General features: G+C 43.3%; 1 protein-coding gene across 1 annotated transcript in view; it reads right to left on the reverse strand.

Annotated features, from left to right (window-relative positions):
* Positions 1-718: 718 nt before the first annotated feature.
* LOC149830281 (ribosome-recycling factor, chloroplastic-like) overlaps positions 719-21057 on the reverse strand; it is a 31101-nt gene continuing 10762 nt past the window's right edge. Inside the window, exons 7-11 of the mRNA XM_090016414.1 lie at positions 2148-2189; positions 1960-2016; positions 1806-1856; positions 1506-1562; positions 719-947 (exon numbers count right to left, since the gene is read on the reverse strand). Coding sequence (XP_089872540.1) covers positions 930-947; positions 1506-1562; positions 1806-1856; positions 1960-2016; positions 2148-2189 — 225 coding nt within the window. The 3' untranslated portion in view covers positions 719-929. The remainder of the gene's footprint in view (positions 948-1505; positions 1563-1805; positions 1857-1959; positions 2017-2147; positions 2190-21057) is intronic.

Below are 21057 nucleotides of genomic sequence, written 5' to 3' on the forward strand. Positions count from 1 at the left end.
TTACAAAGCTCACGAATATAAAATACTCGTTTCATTGCCCTAGTGTCCCACTTACAAACCAGACAATGGCCAAAAGATTTATGTTTTTCAACACAAATGATTGAGAAAGAAGAATAGCACGTTTTCTATCAATCATTGAGGGCTTGAAAAGGTTTTGACTAGGCAAGATCGATGAGCAGTAACTTTACACCAACTGAAAATGTACAAAAATACCCCTAAAAAGAATAAAATGTACACATATATACAATAAAGAGATAGCACTCGAGATGGTCATGATATGATACACAAGTCTCGACAAGAAAAACATGATCCAAAGAACAGTTTCTACTAAACTTAATATGTAGATCACATCTGATGGGCCAAATGTACAAAAAAATATGAAAAAAATATGAAAAATATTACATTTTTCACTAGGGGGGTCCTTGCCCACTAGCAAACATTAACCATATATATAGTGGACCGTGGTTTTGTACCATGAGTGCCAAGGGAAATTTAAAGTCCTCACCCGCGACTCTTGTGGCTCGTAAATCATTCAAGTCTACTCCTGGCAATCCAAGTTGAGTTTGAAGGGGATAACTCATCTAAAGCCACAAAGGCTTTGGAACAGTGGACAATGAGTCCTAACTACTCCCCAGTGGATTGCATTATTTTGCTTGTATGCATCTAGAGTACGCAATGTGCAAGATTTACATGCAACATCATGAGAAAAGCAAAAAACGTAAAATAAAATTAAATTAATCAGACAACGTTAGCATAGTGAGACATGTTAAAGCCTGTAGCCTGTACCAAAATAAAACAAAGATCTGGTGACATCAAAAAACATTCTAACATTATACCTAATTCACGTTCAAGGAGAACAAAAAAGAGGGGGGCAATGGTGATTGCAATGACTTAAAAGCCCAGTCTGCATATACACTTCCAAGTATTCTTTAAACCTTCAACAACTCCTGAAACGAAAATAAAGCGGATAACTACTAGGAAACAGAAAAAACTGCATAGATGATATTAAGAGAATCTTGGCCACACTCTTAGAGTACCAGACCCTCTAGCTGACACTCATAGTTGTGGGATTTATTTGATCAATCTGACACCATAGATGCATTCAGCATAGTCCATTTAGTAGGAAATGCACTTTGGATTAAGTGATTTCAAAGTAAAAACATGATTTTGTCAATTGTGAACTTTTAAGGCATTGTTGACTGCTGCATTTTTTAAGCTCTTAAAAAATCTGTTTACACAACAGAATTGAACAATCTCAAACATGCTTTGACTATGAAACATATTAGTGATGCTTAATCCACAAAAAATATCAAGAAAATGTGAAGAAACAGGGATTTTCTACTAGAGGGTAGCCAATATTTTCCCATGATACAGTATTGTCACACTGAGATTCAAATAACCTCCAAAATTCAAGTCTGTCGTTCAGACTTTGCCAATGAGGAATATCCTAAAAAGCATTTGGTAGAAAGGAAAAAGGAAAGAGTTTCATAAAGAGCTTAATATACCTTCTCTTTCTGTTTATAGAGAGAATCAATCTTCTTCATGTACTCATCTGTCAGTTTCTGAAATAAACAAGCCAGCAGCCACGTTTCATGAACTGGTCCACATAATAAATATTCTAAGATTTATTTCAAAATTTACTTGGCAAAACTTAAGACATAAAAGCTAGGACATCTATGTATTTTTGGGGATTTATGACTCGGTTACTGTGACACATTAATAACCATGATCTAAAATTCAAATAAAATCCTATGATCACAAACTTTACCCATCTACCCACATATGTGTGTGTTTTCAAACCATACCTGCAAATCGCTGGATAAATCCTTAACATTGTCTTCGGAAAGCTTTTTCTCCTGAAAAATAAGGAACAATCCACAAGCAATAAACAATTTCAACTCAATAGACAGGAGCAAGAAGTAATCTCTGCATCACAGTGAAAAGCATTGAATGAAGGACCTTCTCAAGTTTCTCATAGGCTTTTAGGGCATCCCTCCTTAAGTTCCTAATAGCGACCTGTATGGTAAAAGCGAAAATATCATTCAGATGGCAGAGAAAAACACAAAAGGGAAATGATGAGGAATGCAATTCATGAAATATCCATGAAGATCCACAATAAGAAAAATGACATGAACTATATGCATTACCTTGCCTTCCTCAGCTTGTTTAGCCACAACTTTAGAAAGCCTCTGCAATTACTCAAATGCAATTTGAAGTGATTGAACTATAGTGATAAGTTGTAAAAAGATTTCTTACATAATGTTAAATATTTTGCTGCATCCTTATGAAAGCACTTTAAAATTCAGAGCTCAGCTTAATCAGCATATCAGTGATATCACTTATCTTTACAGAAGTACCAAATATAAGCATTTCAGCTTCCAGTTTTCACTAGTTTGGTATGTCCTGAAGCAACACTTTGTGAAATGAATATTTGAAAGGAATTCTTATGCATTTAGAGGGCATAAGGTCAACTTGGAACATCTTATAACAGACCTTAGCTCAAGCTGGGCTGATGGAAGAGTATTTATCAGTATTGCATCATATTATTTTATACATACACCATGATATGTATCATAACTAGAGGGCCAAACCGGCTTCGGGTGTGTACCATATCTATATTGGGTATCACACGACACACTCATGTATTGTGTGATACACATACAGGTGAACCGGACAATACACAATTGGCACAACTTAAGTTGCAGCAATTTTTCTTTTTTTGGAAGCATATAAAAGCCCCTTAGTGCCGGTTAATATTCACTTTTAGAAGTATTAAGAGAGGCACACATACACCCTAGAGAGCTTGAGAACGATTTTGGGAGTGATGTTTTGCAAGGACAGGCTTTTCATTTTTCCACTAAGGAAGCATCTTTGCACAATTTTATTAAAGAGAGTTATCAAGGCAGGGTTGAAACCAGAAAATTTGCATAGGAGGGGCCATATATATATATATATATATATATATATATATATATATATATATATATATATATATATATATATATATATATATATATATATATATATATAATGAATGACATAAGGAAGCATCCTTATTCTTGGTGACATTCTTGAATCACTCATCCTTATTCTTCTTGTTAAAAATCTCACATAATATAATGAATGATAGCAATTTGTTAAAATCTCTCCATAAAATTTCTAAATTTTTACTGCTCATTTGTCTTTATATGAGAAATGGTCATTGAAATATTTTCATGCATCTTGCATTGAATATGCTTTAATTGCATGGTTAAGGATACTTTAAATTTGTTCCATAATTGGTTGTCTTGCGTGTTTTGCATGTATATATATTGATATTTGCAAAATGTCATTTCTTGATATTTGTGGGATTTTTTTAAAGAATCTCTCCATAAAAATTTTAAACTTTTTCTACCCATTTTTCCTTGTATGAAAAAATGTTTATTGATAAAATCTCATGCATCTTATATGCATTTCATATATACATATATTTTAAGATTGTTATTTGGTACTTTGTCCTTAAAACCTATTCTAGGTGGGTTGTGATATGTGAGATTGCTCTCATTCATTATTATGTGCAATAAATATGTTATAATTACATGATGAATATATATATATATATAATGTTTTATATTCATTATCTTGTTCACATTGTTATATGCATAAATATTAATTAACTCCTTTTTTCTTCAGAGTTCTTTTAAATTGGTATATTTTATATGCATGTTGTCGTGCTTGCTTAGTATAATTTGAAGTATTTTTCTAAAACTTTGGGATATTATTAATGCATGAGTGCTTAGCTCTTCTTGATAATTTATATGGCTTTTAGTGATTAAATTCTCTTGTGATCAATATTTATGTTTTCCTGAAAAATGTGTTGATTTTGGGCTTATGATTGTCTAATGTTGATCTCATAAAAAATTATTTTTGAAGTATGCTCCTCTTATCTTGTTTGAATTGATACTAATATTTCTAAAGATCTTAATATTATTGTTACTTTGTTTAAAAAATTTTACTCGAGTGTTATTTTTGTTCAAAATATACATATTAGTTTTAAAACCTAAAAACTATGTGGTTATAATATCTTCTTTTGTGCAGTTGGAACCTTTGTTTTGTTTTCTCTATGTTATCAAATATGTGATGCATTGAGAAAGGAATATGTTTGATGCATCATATCATAAAGATGAAGATAGCTGATGAAGGTGTTTGTGGATGATTAACAATGAAAACATTTGAGGACTTGTATTTGCAAAATTCTCTAATGCATCGTAAAGATGGAGATTTTCATTGAAGACACTTGAAGAGTTGGATCCTTCCCATTGATTCTTTTTTGTATTTTCAAACTTTCGATATATCACACCGTGAGTTTGAGGGAGAGTGTTGAGTTGTGTTGAGAATAGGTGGTTTTTAGGTTAAGTTGTTCCTTATTAGAGGTTTTCTGAAATCCTTTTTTCATAAGGTCTTAGTTGTAATTTCTTTGTTTTGCCTCTCTCTATTTAATATAGAGAGAAGCCCTAATGAGGATTAAGTTTTCTGTTTTCTTTGCACAGCAGTCTCCCTCTCTCTTTCTCTCCCTCTCTCTCTCTCTCTCTCAGGTTCGGTTTATCTTCTACATGGTATCAAAGCCACAGCCGATCGTGGGAACGTGATCGACTGTGAAGTGGGAGCGTGATCGAGATATCGACTGTGACGTGGGTGTGATCGTGCTCTACCAAATCTCAGTCGATTCATGGAGGCTTTCATGATCATGATCAAACTTCGATCACGCTGAGTAATGATCTAATCAGGTCAGCACTTTAAATATTTTTTTTTGGCATTCTGCTGGTCGTGGATGCCTGCTGTGGGTGTCGTATCATCTGCTGGGTGTGGATGCCTGCTGTGGGGGTCGTATCTCCTCGTGCCTCTCGTGAATACCTACGCTGTTGGGAGTTTGTTGCGACCTGGTGGTGCCGAGTCTTCCTGCTGCTATGACGAGTTGTGTGTTGGTTCATAAGGTGTCGAAGGATATTCCTGATGGGTGGAAATAACAGAATTTTTTTTCTGTTGTCGTGAGTGCTGAATTCTCGTCGAGGTGTGTTCCTGCTGTTTGGGAGCAACAGAATTTTTTTTTTTTTGTGGCCGTAAGTGTTGAGTTCTTGCAGAAGCTGATTTTGTGATATTTACTGGATGTCATGTCGTATATGTTGGAGAACAGCAAGTTTTGGTTAACAGTGTGTCTTGCGACTGCATTTTATCATGTGTGGTGATGTGTTTGGGTGCAGCAAGGATCGAAATTTCTGTGGTAACTACAGCAACTGAATTTTTTTTAACTCCCTGTTGTGTCGAGTGTTGAAGTTACTCTTCTGTCATGGAAAATAGCAAATGTGATTTCATGCTGGATTGATCTTTATGTTGTGGAACAGCAGGAGTGGTTTCCTGCTGAGTTGAAGAAATTTTTTTTGAACACTTGTTGTTCAAGTGAGTTTTTTTTTGGTATGGCTGAAACGTCGAAAGGTGATTCCAAAATGGAACATATTGGGGAGTATAAGGCGTTTGCCAACCCCTTCTCGTATGGCTCTTCTGTTAGGTTGAATGAAACCAACTATGTCAGGTGGTCCAGAACTTTTATGATGTCGGTATCTGGACATCGTCGAAAACATATTTTGTTGGAAGGCGAACCCTGGTATCAGAGTGAAGCATGTCAGTTGGGCAAGCATCATCGAAGTTCGTTCCCTTTGAGTCAGAGTCAGTCGAGTAATAAAGTTTTTGAACTTCTTCATGCAGATGTATGGGGTCCTAGTAAGATTCCTACTAGGACTCAGTGTCGGTATTATCTTGTTATTGTTGATGATTTCTCTAAGTTATCATGGGTATTTTTAATAAAAGAACGATCTGATGTTCCAAGTCTTATCAAATCCCTAATTCTTGAAATAAAAACTCAGTTTGAATCTAGTGTCAAGATTGTTCGCAGTGATAATGCTCTTGAGTTTAAATCAAAAGATCTGTTACAATTTTACCAAGATCATGGCATCCAACCCCAAACTTCCTGTGCCTATACATCTCAACAAAATGGGGTGGCTGAGCGAAAACATCGGCACCTCCTTGATGTTGCAAGGACCATTATGATTCAATCCAATGTTCCTGCGTCATACTGGGGTGATGCGATTACCACTGCTTGCTATCTGATCAACAGCATGCCTTTGTCTTCTGTGGGTGATCAAATTCCATTACATATCCTAAAACCTAATGCCCCACTTTTTTCTTTCTCACCAAAAATATTTAGATGTGTCTGTTTTGTTCATAAACTTGGCCCTGACCGTGATAAATTAGCAGCTCAAGCTACAAAATGCATATTTATTGGTTATCCGAAAAATCAGAAGGGCTATCGATGTTATGATCCTATTTCTCGCCGAGAGTATGTCAGTGCAGACGTATCTTTCCTGGAATCCTCTCCATATTACTCTAGTTCCGGTTCTCCGCTGCAGGTTGATCCAGCTGAGTCTTTTCCATTACCTATACCTCCTTTTCCTTTGGAATCTGTGCCCTCCTTACCGAACCAAACTTCATCATCTTCCAAATTTAATAATCCTCCATTGGTATATGTGCGTAGAGCTCCACTTCCGCAAGAGCCTTCATCTTCTTCTTCTCCTGAGGTAAGTTCTACTGACAATAGTGTTCTTCAGGATGATGATAACAGGCTTATTGCTCTACGAAAATGGACAAGACAATGCACCTTATATCCCATAGCTCATTTTGTCTCCCATGCCAGAATTGGACATAAGATGAAGTCTTTTATTTCAGCCTTGTCTGCTGAAACCATTCCTCTGAACTATCAGCAGGCAGCACTTGATAATCGCTGAAAGATGGCTATGCAAGAAGAAATGAAGGCTTTGGTATCTCAGCATACCTGGGATCTAGTTGATTCCCCAGCAGATGCTGACATTGTTGGTTGTAAATGGGTATATACAATAAAGTACAAATCTGATGGTTCTATTGAAATGTACAAGGCCAGATTAGTCGCGAAAGGATATACCCAGACATATGGAATTGACTTCTTTGAAACGTTTTCTCCTGTTGCACGGATGGGTACCATCCGTCTTGTTCTCTCAGTAGTTGTTCAGCATGGCTGGAACTTGTGTCAATTAGATGTGAAAAATGCATTTCTTTATGGGGATCTCTCCGAGACCGTTTACATGCAACAACCTCCAGGTTTTGAGGTTGAGGGGGAGTGTCATAAGGTGTGCAAATTGAGAAAGGCGATTTATGGCTTGAAACAAAGTCCTCGTGCATGGTTTCAAAAGTTGTCTGAAGTGATGTCAAGCTTTGGTTTTAACAGATCAGCAGCAGATCATACTCTTTTTATAAAGAAAACTAGCTCTGGCATCGTTGTTATGGTAGTATATGTGGATGACATCATTCTTACAGGAGATGATGTGAAAGCTATTGAAGCCACAAAAGCTCATCTTCACAAACACTTTGTTACAAAAGACCTTGGTTCACTCAGGTATTTTCTGGGCATAGAAGTTGCTAGAAGCCGTGAAGGGATGGTTCTGTCTCAACGGAAGTATGTTCTTGACTTATTAAAGGAAACAGGCATGTTGGAAGCTAAACCAGCAAATATTCCCATGGACCATAAAGTTCAGTTGGTTGAAGAAGGGTCAAAACCTGTTGATAGCAAACGCTATCGCTCCCTAGTAGGGAAGTTACTATATGTAACTGTGACCAGACCAGATATTGCTTTAGCAGTAAGCAAAGTTAGCCAGTTCATGGACAAACCAACTGAGGTACACTGGAATGCAGCCATAATGATTCTCAGATATCTAAAATCCTCTCCTGGAAAGGGGTTATTGTTCAAGAAAGGTGGAACTCTAGAGATAGTAGCTTATTCTGATGCTGACTATGCTGGATCTGTAGTAGATAGAAAGTCTACCACAGGATTCTGTGTGTTTCTGGGAGACAACTTGATTTCATGGAGAAGTAAGAAACAAAATGTGGTTTCCAGGTCGAGTGCAGAATCAGAATATCGGGCTATGGCCCAAACAACTGCTGAATTGATATGGGTTCGCACTGTTCTTAATGATCTCCAGGTGAAGGTTTCCTCTCCAATGACCATGATGTGTGATAATAAAGCGGCAACATATATAGCAAACAATCCTGTCTTTCATGAGAGAACAAAGCACATTGAGGTTGATTGTCACTATGTAAGAGATATGATTCAAGCTGGTCATATCACTACAAAATACCTAAAGTCTGAAGACCAAGTTGCAGATATGTTTACAAAGCCTCTTGCTAGGCCTAATTTTTCCAGATGCTGTGAAAGCTGAGCATGATAGATATCTATGCTCCAGCTTGAGGGGGAGTGTTGAGAATAGGTGGTTTTTAGGTTAAGTTGTTCCTTATTAGAGGTTTTCTGAAATCCTTTTTTCATAAGGTCTTAGTTGTAATTTCTTTGTTTTGCCTCTCTCTATTTAATATAGAGAGAAGCCCTAATGAGGATTAAGTTTTCTGTTTTCTTTGCACAGCCGTCTCTCTCTCTCTCTCTCTCTCCCTCTCTCTCTCTCTCTCTCAGGTTCGGTTCATCTTCTACAAGTTGTATATATATATATATATATGTTTAATATTGTATATATATAGTTTATTTATAATGATGTAATAGGTAATACCCCTAGGGGTATTTTTGCCATTTTACTAATGCAATAGGGACTTTAACCAATCAGTTTTTTCATGTTTTTTTATTATTTTTTTATAATTTTTTCATTGTCTTTTCCGATTTAGAGCATGAGCTCTATGGTCTTTTGACCATAGAGTCGTTGGGAGCTCCCATATGGTCTCTTTAGTATGTGTATAAATGGGGTTTTCTCCCCCTTCTTTCCTTAATGCTTCTCTTAAGCACTCATGCTGAATAAGATGAATATTTTTTACATTCTTGTATTCTTCTGTTAAGTTCTTTGATGTCTTGAATGCACTTAGTGTTTGTGTTATGCCCTTGTGCTCTTATATTGTCCCTTAGTTGGACTTGTGTATGTGCATGCGCACATTGTGTTAGCATTCAGAAGCAGGTTCGAGTTGGATCTAAACCAAGCAAAAATTAACCAATTTCATGCTTGATTCTTTGACCAGTAGTGAGTAATTGGTGATTTGCTTGATTAATAGCCAATTGCAACTTCTATAACTAATAAATATCCTTGCATCTCTAAGTCACTCACTTCTAAGTCACTCACTGTTGTCCAAAGCTCCAGGCCAAAAATGTGGTCCCAAGACTCCCAACACAGATCCATACTTGGTCGAGGTCAAGAACATTGAACAATTGGGTCTTTTATGAACTAGATGCAACTCTCAATATTAGGATTCACTCAAGACCCCTTTGTCTAAGTATTACGTCCTATAATCTCTCCAGCTATTACGTCTTGTTTCATGGACACATGATATTGCTTTTGTAACGCCCCAGAAGTTCGACTTGAGAGAAAAAGGTTCGCATAGAAATACCTTCGAAAATCAGAGTTTGCGGCAAAGATTTTTAAAGATACCAAAAGATTTTAAAAACATAAGTCAATTCTTCTGGGTACGTTAGCAAAAAGACTCAGCGCAAATACAAGCTCATTTTCTAAACCAAAATAGTGAGCAGAGGATAGAAAAAGTACATTTATAAAAGAAAGGGTTTAATTTATACAAGGCAGAAGGGTTATTCATCATCATCGCCTTGCTCTATAAGCCCTGGTCTATTCGACCCACTCGAGCATCTTGCCTGTGAAGGCGCATGTTTATCATTTATTTAGATATCCAAAAGCAGAACATGAAGCCCATTTACTTTGTACTACACGTCATAGCATCGCATAACGCAGCCAAGAGATGCGGCTAAGTTTATAGCCACAAGTCACCAGAAATACTTCAAAGAGCTCAAGTACTGACAGCAATTTCTAAGGGTACCTGCAAGGCAGAACAATAGCATAATCGAAGTCTATATGGCACAAGCAAGAAATGAGTCAGCATAAGCAAGCGAGGCAATAAGGTGCAAAAACATAATAGTCAAGGAACATATAGCGTGGCGGCAGCAGAAAGTAAAGTACTGGAAAGTAAACATGACAAGGATGGCGAAACCGCGTCCTTGAGTTAAAAAGACAGAAAAGAAAGTCTGAGCACATATAGCGCGGCGGCAGCAGAAAGTAAAATGCTGGAAAGTAAACAGGACAAGGATCGCGAAACCGCGTCCTTGAGTTAAAAAGACAGAAAAGAAAGCCTGGGCACATATAGCGCGGCGGCAGCAGAAAGTAAAATGCTGGAAAGTAAACAGGACAAGGATCGTGAAACCGCGTCCTTGAGTTAAAAGACGTACATATACGTATATAAGCAGATTGTTTAATTATCTTTCCTTTAGTTCAGTTTAGTTCATTCAAAGTCCTTTCACGCAACTTTCCCCTACCTTGGGGAGTCGCGGGTTCCTGCACGCCTGCGAGCGTAAGTTCGAAGGGTCTCAGGCCACGAGACACGCGGGCGCTCCGTAGTGCAACCTGCACACGCTAAAGAGATTAGCACAAGTCAAAAGTGAAACAAGAGCTTGGCCGCCAAGCAGAGATAGGCAGGCAGGGCCCCTGACGAACAACCCGAACGGCAGGCGGCAACAAGGGGTTGAGCCCTGCCGACAAACAAAAGAGACGACAGGGGGCCCCGCCCCCTGCCGGCAAACAGAAACGATGACAGGGGGGCCCGCCCCCTGTCAGAAAACAGAAAAGATCACAGGGGGCCTTGCCCCCTGCCGCCAAACAGAGCAGTGACAGGGGGCGAAGCCCCCTGCCGACAGGCCAAACAACGACCGGGGGATCCTCCCCCTGTCGGTAAACAAAACAGTGACAGGGGGCGAAGCCCCCTGCCGACAAGCCGAACAACGACAGGGGCCAAGCCCCCCGTCGACAAACCGATGGTGACAGGGGGCCAAGCCCCCCTGTCGGCAACCCAACGATGACAAAGGGCCAAGCCCCCTGTCGGCAACCCAACAGTGACAGAGGGCCAAGCCCCCTGCCAACAGACCGAACAGCGACAGCGGGGCGAAACTCCCTGCCGGCAAACAGAAGCAATGGCAGGGGTCCAAGCCCCCTGCCGCCAAACTGACAACGACAGGGGGCCAGGCCCCCTGCCGACGAAATCGTCGGCGACAGGAGGCTAAACCCCCTGCCGACCCATCGTCGGTGTCAGGGGGCCAAGCCCCCCCCCCCCCCCCCGACACACCGACAATGGCAGGGGGCCAGGCCCCCTGCCGACAAACTGCCGGCGACAGGGGGCTAAACCCCCTGTCGACCCATCGTTGGTGTCAGGGGGCCAAGCCTCCCCCCCGACACCGATGATGGCAGGGGGCCAGGCCCCCTGCCGACAAACCGACAACAGCAGGGGGCGAAGCCCCCTACCGACGAACCCGAGCTTCGGGAAGGGGGAGAAGGACGCTTAACTGCAGCAGTCCGACGGCAAGTCGCCGGAGAAGAAGGAGAAGGTGGCGGTCGACGCGAGCACGGAGGAGGGGAGCTCACCACCACCAAGGTGGCCGCCGGATGGCCGATCGAGCGGTCATCGGTCGTCGTTCGGCGCGTCGCCGGAGCTGAGCCGAGAACGGGAGAGAGAGAGAGGGAGAGGAAAGAGAATCGAGCGAGGGCAAATGCCCTCGCCCGAGGCACCCTAACCCTTTTAAAAAGAGGGTTGTACCGGCTTCTCGAAAATTCGAGAAGCCGGATCCGGGCTGGGCTCGGATCCGGGATCGTCAGCTGACCAAGACACGTGCCTGGCGCGTGTCCGACACATGTCGGACTCGATTTTTTTTTTTCAGACATTACATCCTTCCCTCCTTAAAAGAATTTCGTCCGCGAAATTTTATTGCGAAAAGACTCAAGCATACAATTCAGGGTATTTATCCCTTACATCAGCCTCTGGCTCCCAAGTACAGTCATCGAAGCCATGGTGTCGCCATCGAACCTTAACAAAAGGTATCGTCCTGGATCTCGTTACTTGCTCGCAACGATCAACAATCTCCACTGGTTTTTCCTCGAAGGTTAGGTCATCGCGAACATCCACGTCGCCAAAGCAAATAACATGGGATGGATCGTGGACGTACTTCCGCAACATAGACACATGAAAAACGTTGTGAATTTGAGCATATTGCGGAGGTAACGCCACCCGATAGGCTGTCCCACCTATCCGCTCTAAAACTTCGAAAGGTCCAATATATCTGGGACTCAATTTCCCTTTCTTTCCGAAATAGAAGACACCTTTTGTCAGAGATATCTTAACAAACACCATATCTCCAACAGCGAAGGAAAGCTCTCGACGACGGCGATCGGCATAACTCTTTTGCCGACTCTGAGCAATACGAAGACGCTCCCGAATACGTTGCACTTGCTGGGTATAATGCTGGAGTACGATGGGTGACTCAAGCCTTCGCTCACCTACCTCTTCCCAATAAACCGGTGCTCGACACGATCTCCCATATAAAGCTTCGTAAGGGGCCATGCCGATACTTGCGTGGTAGCTATTGTTGTAGGCAAATTCGGCCAAGCATACGTGAGAGTCCCACTCTCCATGCCAATCGATCATACAAGCACGTAGCATATCTTCCAGGGTCTGAATAGTGCGTTCCGACTGCCCATCAGTCTGAGGGTGGAAAGTTGTGCTAAACTTTAGTTTAGTTCCCAAAGCTTGCTGGAGCTGCCCCCAAAATCTCAAAGTGAACCTTGGATCACGGTCGGATATAATAGAAATTGAAACTCCGTACAGACGAGCGATCTCCCGAATATACATATCCGCAAGGCTGTCGAGCGACTGGCCGAGACGAAAAGGCAAGAAGTGCGCTGATTTAGTGAGTCGATCAACTATTACCCATATCGCGTCGTGCTTTCTCTTCGTTCGAGGCAACCCGACAACGAAGTCCATAGCGATATCCTCCCACTTCCATAGCGGGATCTCCATTTGCTGCGTGACTCCACTGGTCGTTGGTGTTCGATCTTAACCTGTTGGCAAGTCAAACATCTAGACACGAACTCTGCTACCTCACACTTCATGTCGCTCCATCAAAAATTCCTCTGCAGATCCTTAAACATTTTTGTGCCCCCGGGATGGATGGTATACTTCGATCTATGCACTTCGGTCAAAATTTCCTTCTTCAGGACAGGGTCACTAGGGACCCAAAGGCGATCTTTAAACCAAACACTACCGTCTTCCTTCAGACGGAACGAAGAACCGTCCTGAGCCGCACTCGCCTTAAACCCTTCATAGCGTGGATCAATCCTCTGCCTAGCAATAATTCGGGCAGACAACTCCGGAAAGACTATGAGGTTTGATAAACGCAACGAGCCTGTAGAAGAAAGGAAAGGTTTCCACGAGACAAAATCCTCGATCATCCTCCACTCAGCAGCCAATGTGCTGACCAAAACTCCAGAGGATTTGCGGCTAAGGGCGTCCGCTACAACATTCACCTTTCCTGGATGGTAGGAAAGCGAAAAATAGTAAACCTTAAGAAACTCGAGCCATCGCCGCTGATGCATATTTAGATCCTTTTGAGAAAAGAGGTATTTGAGACTCTGGTGGTCAGTGAAAGCCTCGAACTGCACACCATATAAGTAATGTCGTCATACCTTTAATGCAAAGAATACCGCGGCTAACTCAAGATCATGCGTAGGATAATTCTTTTCGTGCGGTTTGAGCTGACGAGAGGCATATGCTATCACTCGGTCATTCTGCATAAGAACCCCGCCCAGGCCCGTGCCTGAGGCATCGGTATAAATCATGAATCCTTCCTGGCCAGACGGCAAGGCCAGGATAGGAGCAGAGGTAAGTCGCTCTTTCAGAGACCGAAAGCTTGCCTCGCAACTACCGTCCCATACAAACTTAGTCTCTTTTTTCAGCAACTTGGTCATAGGTTGAGCAATCTTGGAGAAATCCTGAATAAATCGGCGATAGTATCCAGCTAATCCCAGAAAGCTTCGAATGTCACGCACATTTCTTGGTTGTTGCTAGTTCAGCATGGCCTCAACCTTCGCAGGATCCACGGACACCCCATCCTTCGAGATGACGTGCCCTAGTAACATCACTTCCTCGAGCCAAAATTCGCATTTGGAGAACTTAGCAAACAAGTGCTCCCTTAATAAGGTCTCCAAGATAATGCTCAAAAGCTCCCGGTGTTGCTCCCAACTCTCTGAGTAGACCAGGATGTCGTCGATAAATACGATCACGAAGGTGTCTAAGAAAGGCCTGAACACTCGGTTCATAAGGTCCATAAAAGCTGTTGGGGCATTAGTGAGTCCAAAAGGCATAACAGTGAACTCAAAATGCCCGTACCGAGTACGAAAAGCTGTTTTCGAAACATCGGCTCCCCTGATCCGAAGCTGATGATATCCGGATCTAAGATCGATCTTAGAGAAGACCCGAGCTTTCTGCAGTTGATCGAACAGATCCTCAATACGCGGTAACGGGTATTTATTCTTGATTGTGACCTGGTTGAGCATTTGATAATCAATGCACAACCTCAAAGATCCGTCCTTTTTTTTCATGAACAAAACAGAAGCTCCCCAGGGTGACACACTAGGGCGAATAAACCCCTGAATCATAAGCTCCTGAAGCTGTTTTTTGAGTTGTTCAAGCTCTGCAGGCGCCATACGGTAAGGAGCCTTCGAGACGGGTGCGGTACCGGGCAACAAATCAATACAAAACTCCACCTCTCGGGGAGGAGGAAGACCAGGCAACTCTTGAAGAAAAACGTCGAGGTAATCACGTACTATATCCAACTCGCCAAGGGGGATAAGTGCCTCAACTGACTCAATAAGATTCACAAGAAAAGCGGAACATCCCTTTCGTAAAAAGCTCTGCGCTTTAAATGCTGAAATTATCTTGGTCTCCCGCACCGACCGTGGAATCCGAAATTCCACCTTCGAAGAGCCTGGAGGAGACAGAACAATTCTACCCTCACGGCATAAAACCTTGGCATGGTAATTGTGCAACCAATCCATGCCCAGGACAACATCGAATTCAGACATCTCGACCAAAATGGCACAGGCTGGCATATGTCGCTCAGCCACGACCACATCTAAATCTGGCAAGTAGGTGATGCAAACTGTATTCTTCCCAATCGGATTATAAACATCTAAAGCAGAGTCTAATCGAAATACAGACAATTTCAATTGTGCAGCAAAACTTGCAGAAATAAACGTGTGAGTGGCACCACAATCGAAAAGAACAAAAGTTGCACGATCTGCAACTAAAATCGTACCTTGCACGAGATCTCCTCTAGTCAACTGCTCGGCCGTAGCTGTATAGACTCGTGCAGGAGCTTTCTTCACGCCGTTGGTCTGCGGTTGCTCTGGCTGGGTCGACGGCGGTGCCTGCAGCTGCAGAGGAGGCTGGGACGCACCACTGGCCTGCCTGAATTCGTCTACCGCCTTCTTGCGGCAATCGCGGATGTAATGGCCCATCTTGCCACAATATAAACAACCGCCTGTCTCGCGGGGACAAGGCTGGCCCGCATGAAATCTCCCACATTTACCGCAAGCTCCACTAGGAGGTCGTCGTGGCAGACGGTACTGGTTCCGCTGCCTTTTTGCCGGGGGACTTGACAGTTTCGCTCCTTCAATCTTCATAGGCAGAACTGGCTGCTTATCTTCTTCAATTTTGACCGGCAACAACGGTTGCTTGGCCTGACCGTGTGGATGCATCCTCCTTCGATCGCCACCTGTCGAAGGTGGCTTCCGGGTCTGAATGCTCTTGGAACGCTCACAGTCATCATTGAAGAAAGTAGCTGTCTCGACAGTCGTTGCTAAGGTTGCAGACATGCTAGTAAGGACTCGGTGCTTGAGTCCTTCCTTCAGGCCTCTAATAAATTTCTTTGTCCGCTCACGCTCATCTTCGAAGAGGTTGGGGCAATGCCTCTCCAATTGTTGAAACTTGGCCGCATATTCATTTAAAGTCAAGCTGCCCTGACACAGCTCCAAAAACTCGATCTTCTTTTTCTCCCTTGCATGAGGGGGGAAATAATTGTCAAGAAATGCCTTTTTAAAAGTTTCCCAAGGCACAGTGCCAATGCTCGAGAATCGAATCCTTCGTGTGGTATCCCACCAAATACGAGCATCGTCCTTTAAACGAAAGGACCCAAATAAAGTCTTTTTCTCCTCAGGAACTGTAAGGACGTCAAAGACTCGTTCGACTTCACTAATCCAATATTTTGCCGCATCCGGGTCTGCTCCACTGGAAAAAATAGGAGGATCCAATTTTAGGAATTTCTCGAAAGAGACCCCCTGCTCAGGAGCCTGACTTCTCTGCGCAGTCCCTTGATTTCGGATCGCTTCAGCTAACGCATTTAGAGAATCCATAATGAATCTCCTGCGTTCGAGCCCGTCCTCTGACAAATCCTCATCTGGTCGACGAGCCATCCTTAAAAATAAATATAAGATACGTCAGAATACACCAAGACAATTAAGAAACAAAGGATATTTTATAGATCTTCAAGTCACCGCATATACAAAATCCCAGCGATGTTGGTATACAAGACAAAAGAAAGAACTTTATCCGCATGAGAGTTCGCAGCCTCTCTTACAAAAATTGAACAACAATTTACAAACACTCTCTTCTAGGGACGTTCAAACTGTCGAAGGTATTCTCTCTTATTCCCCGTACGCCCAAACCTGCGTCGAGGGACAAAAGGGAGTGGCTCATCCGGGGGAACCTCCACATCATACATCGGAGTCGAAGGTGTGTAGTCCAGTGAAACCGAACCACTTGTGGACGAATCTGAAATGTTGATTGGAAAATCAACACCAGGAATTGGGAGAGCAAGGCCCTCTGAGATCACTGGGGCAAAGGTTGTTCGAGGACCGCCAAAGGTAGATCTGACACATTAAGGTCAGGGATGACGGCTTTAGTAGAATTCTGGACTGCAGTTGCCCTATCATGCTCCTCTTTAAGGAGACAAAACTCTAAGGTGTGTCCGGACTCGCCACAAAAGACGCACTCAAGTGGTACTAGGATCGGACCACTACCATCTGAGAATTCCGGCGTAGCTTGCCGATCTGCCTGGACTTGCGAGGGTAGATGTCCCCCCACTCGAACATATACCGAGGACCAGGTTGCTGCCAAAGGTACCTGAAATTCTGGGGGTAGTGGGCTACCCGTCTCATCAGTGAAGGTCGGTGGGGGTGGGCGATTAGCCCAACACTCTTCCCAGGACACCCTACGTCCTCCTCTCTCAACATAGAGGCCCCTACCTCTAACCGAACGAGCGCGCATTCTACGACCACCCCCGCTGTGGTGGCCACTCGGACCAGCTGACGGATCCATCACACACAAGTACTGATCAAAGTAAAAGCAATGCATTAATTTTATCAAAGCAAGAAAATTAAGCATCTACTTACAGTGCGGTGGGAAGCTCGATGATCAAGGCTCAATCGTTCTCGTCCTGGCTCTGATACCAAAAGTTGTAACGCCCCAGAAGTTCGACTTGAGAGAAAAAGGTTCGCATAGAAATACCTTCGAAATTCAGAGTTTGCGGCAAAGATTTTTAAAGATACCAAAAGATTTTAAAAACATAAGTCAATTCTTCTGGGTGCGTAAGAAAATACAAGCTCATTTTCTAAACCAAAATAGTGAGCAGAGGATAGAAAAAGTATATTTATAAAAGAAAGGGTTTAATTTATACAAGGCAGAAGGGTTATTCATCATCATCGCCTTGCTCTATAAGCCCTGGTCTATTCGACCCACCCGAGCATCTTGCCTGTGAAGGCGCATGTTTATCATTTATTTAGATATTCAAAAGCAGAACATGAAGCCCATTTACTTTGTGCTACACGTCATAGCATCGCATAACGCAGCCAAGAGATGCGGCTAAGTTTATAACCACAAGTCACCAAAAATACTCAAAAGAGCTCAAGTACTGACAGCAATTTCTAAGGGTACCTACAAGGCAGAACAATAGCATAATCGAAGTCTATATGGCACAAGCAAGAAATGAGTCAGCATAAACAAGCGAGGCAATAAGGTGCAAAAACATAATAGCCAAGGCACATATAGCGCGGCGGCAGCAGAAAGTAAAGTACTGGAAAGTAAACAGGACAAGGATCGCGAAACCGCGTCCTTGAGTTAAAAAGACAGAGAAGAAAGTTTGAGCACATATAGCGCGGCGGCAGCAGAAAGTAAAATGCTGGAAAGTAAACAGGACAAGGATCGCGAAACCGCGTCCTTGAGTTAAAAAGACAGAAAAGAAAGCCTGGGCACATATAGCGCGGCGGCAGCAGAAAGTAAAATGCTGAAAAGTAAACAGGACAATGATCGCGAAACCGCATCCTTGAGTTAAAAGACGTACATATACGTATATAAGCAGATTGTTTAATTATTTTTCCTTTAGTTCAGTTTAGTTCATTCAAAGTCCTTTCACGGAACTTCCCCCTACCTTGGGGAGTCGCGGGTTCCTGCACGCCTGCGGGCGTAAGTTCGAAGGGTCTCAGGCCACGAGACACGCGGGCGCTCCGTCGTGCAACCTGCACACGCTAAAGAGATTAGCACAAGTCAAAAGTGAAACAAGAGCTTGGCCGCCAAGCAAAGATAGGCAGGCAGGGCCCCTGACGAACAACCCGAACGGCAGGCGGCAACAAGGGGTTGAGCCCTGCCGACAAACAGAAGAGACGACAAGGGGCCCCGCCCCTGCCGGGAAACAGAAATGATGATAGGGGGCCCCGCCCCCTGTCAGAAAACAGAAAAGATCACATGGGGCCTTGCCCCCTGCCGGCAAACAAAGCAGTGACAGGAGGCGAAGCCCCCTGCCGACAGGCCAAACAACGACAGGGGGCTCCTCCCCCTGTCGGTAAACAAAACAGTGACAAGGGGCGAAGCCCCCTGCCGACAAGCCGAACAACGACAGGGGGCTCCGCCCCCTGTCGGCAAACAAAAGCGACAGGGGCCAAGCCCCCCGTCGACAAACCGATGGTGACAGGGGGCCAAGCCCCCCTGTCGGCAAACCAACGGTGACAGAGGGCCAAGCCCCCTGTCGGCAACCCAACGGTGACAGAGGGCCAAGCCCCCTGTCGGCAACCCAACGGTGACAGAGGGCCAAGCCCCCTGCCAACAGACCGAACAGCAACAGCGGGGCGAAGCCCCCTGCCGGCAAACAGAAGCAATGACAGGGGGCTCTGCCCCCTGCCGGCACACAGAGGCGACAAGGGGCTCCGCCCCCTGCCAGCACACGGAGGTGACAGGGGGCTCCACCCCCTGCCAGCACACAAACAAAGGCAGGGGGCAAGCCCCTGCCGCCAAACTGACAACGACAGGGGGCCAGGCCCCCTGCCGACGAAATCGCCGGCGACAGGGGGCTAAACCCCCTGCCGACCCATCGTTAGTGTCAGGGGGCCAAGCCTCCCCCCCCCCCGACACACCGACGATGGCAGGGGGCCAGGCCCCCTGCCGACAAACTGTCGGCGACAGGGGGCTAAACCCCCTGTCGACCCATCGTCGGTGTCAAGGGGCCAAGCCTCTGTCACCGTTGATGGTGATCAAGAAAAAGCTCTAGAAGGAAATGCTCGCATGAAGGCTATTGAAGATCACCAATCCAAGGTAGAAGATTGGGAAAGTAAGCATGCAAAAATTCTTGCATGGTTCATGAACAACGTGGAGCTAAAGATTTGCGCCAACATTGCTAAATTCCGCCTAGCAAATGAAGCATGGTTCTTTATGAAAGGTATGTATACCCAAAAAGACCTTGCTCGTCAATTTTTTATCCAAGAAAAAATCCGTACCATTAAGCAAGGTGAAATGAGTGTAAGAGATTACTATAGCACTCTTAGACCTTTATGGGATGAGCTATCCCTTCTTGAACCCAAATGGGTATCAAGTGAAGATGTGGAAATGAGGAGAGAACAAATGGAGAAAGAACATTTTTTCCAATTTTTACATGGGCTTAGGCCCGAATATGAACAAGTCCTCCCTTCTTCATATATCAAAACCGCTTCCATTGGAAGATGCCATAGCCGAAATATGCCAAGAAGAAACGCGTCTTGGCATGATTAAAGGAGGAGATGAAGTTCTTGCTGTGTCTAAACCCGGCAATCATATGAAAGCTTATAAGCCTCCACACTTTGGGAGGCAAAATAACTATAATGGCAATTATAGGAAAGCCATTTGTCATCATTGTCAAGAACCGGGTCATATAAAACCTAATTGTCCAAAGATAAATGAACCTCCAAAAGGTAAAGTTGCTATTATTGAAGAAATCCCACAAATGAAGGAGTAGCCAATGAAAGAGAAAGAGTCATTTCCCTTGCTCAACTATCCGAAGCACTTCAAATTCTACTCAAATCGCCGTCAACTTCGGGAGCTGCCATTGCCTCTTCTTCTCCTCCAGGTACGCCTTCTTGGATTCTTGATTCTGGAGCATCTTTTCATATGACCCCTATTGAAAATGGACTATCCAATGTATGTAGCAACTCCAAAAATTCTTTTGTTTCCACCGCCGATGGTACCTCTTTACAAGTTAAAAGTTTTGGAACCTTAGACTTTTCAAAAGATTTTTTTGTGTCAAATATAAGAGTAATACCTCAACTTAATTTAAATCTTTTATCTGTCTCTCAAATATGTGATCATGGATGTGAAATCTCCTTCTCAACCAAGGATTGCTCTATACAGGATCTCCAGTTCGGGAAGCGGATTGGGCAAGGCCATAGGAGGGGAGATCTCTACTACATGAACAATTTGAAACTTCCCACTAAATCATTTTGTAATCATGTCCAAGATAAAAATATAGAAACTTGGCCTCAAAGACTTGGACATCCAAGCTTCTCAAAAATGTACTCCTTTCCTTTTGGAAAGAAATTTTGTAATGAGAAACATTTTGTTTGCAAGAGTTGTATTTTTGGAAAAATGAAATTCACCCCCTTCCCAAAGAGAACATTTGTGTCCAAAAGACCATTTGAATTAGTTCATTCGGATGTTTGGGGTCCTTCTCCGGTCATATTAAAAGGAGGATACTCATATTATGTTACTTTCATTGATGATTTCACTCGATATGTGTGGATCTATTTTCTCAATCTAAAATCCGAAGTTTTTAATTTCTTTAAAAAATTTCATATGATTGTCAAGAATCAATTT

This window comes from Nuphar pumila, chromosome 8 (genome assembly GCF_984573655.1).
Source record: "Nuphar pumila chromosome 8, dmNupPumi1.hap1.1, whole genome shotgun sequence".
Taxonomy (NCBI): Eukaryota; Viridiplantae; Streptophyta; class Magnoliopsida; order Nymphaeales; family Nymphaeaceae; genus Nuphar; species Nuphar pumila.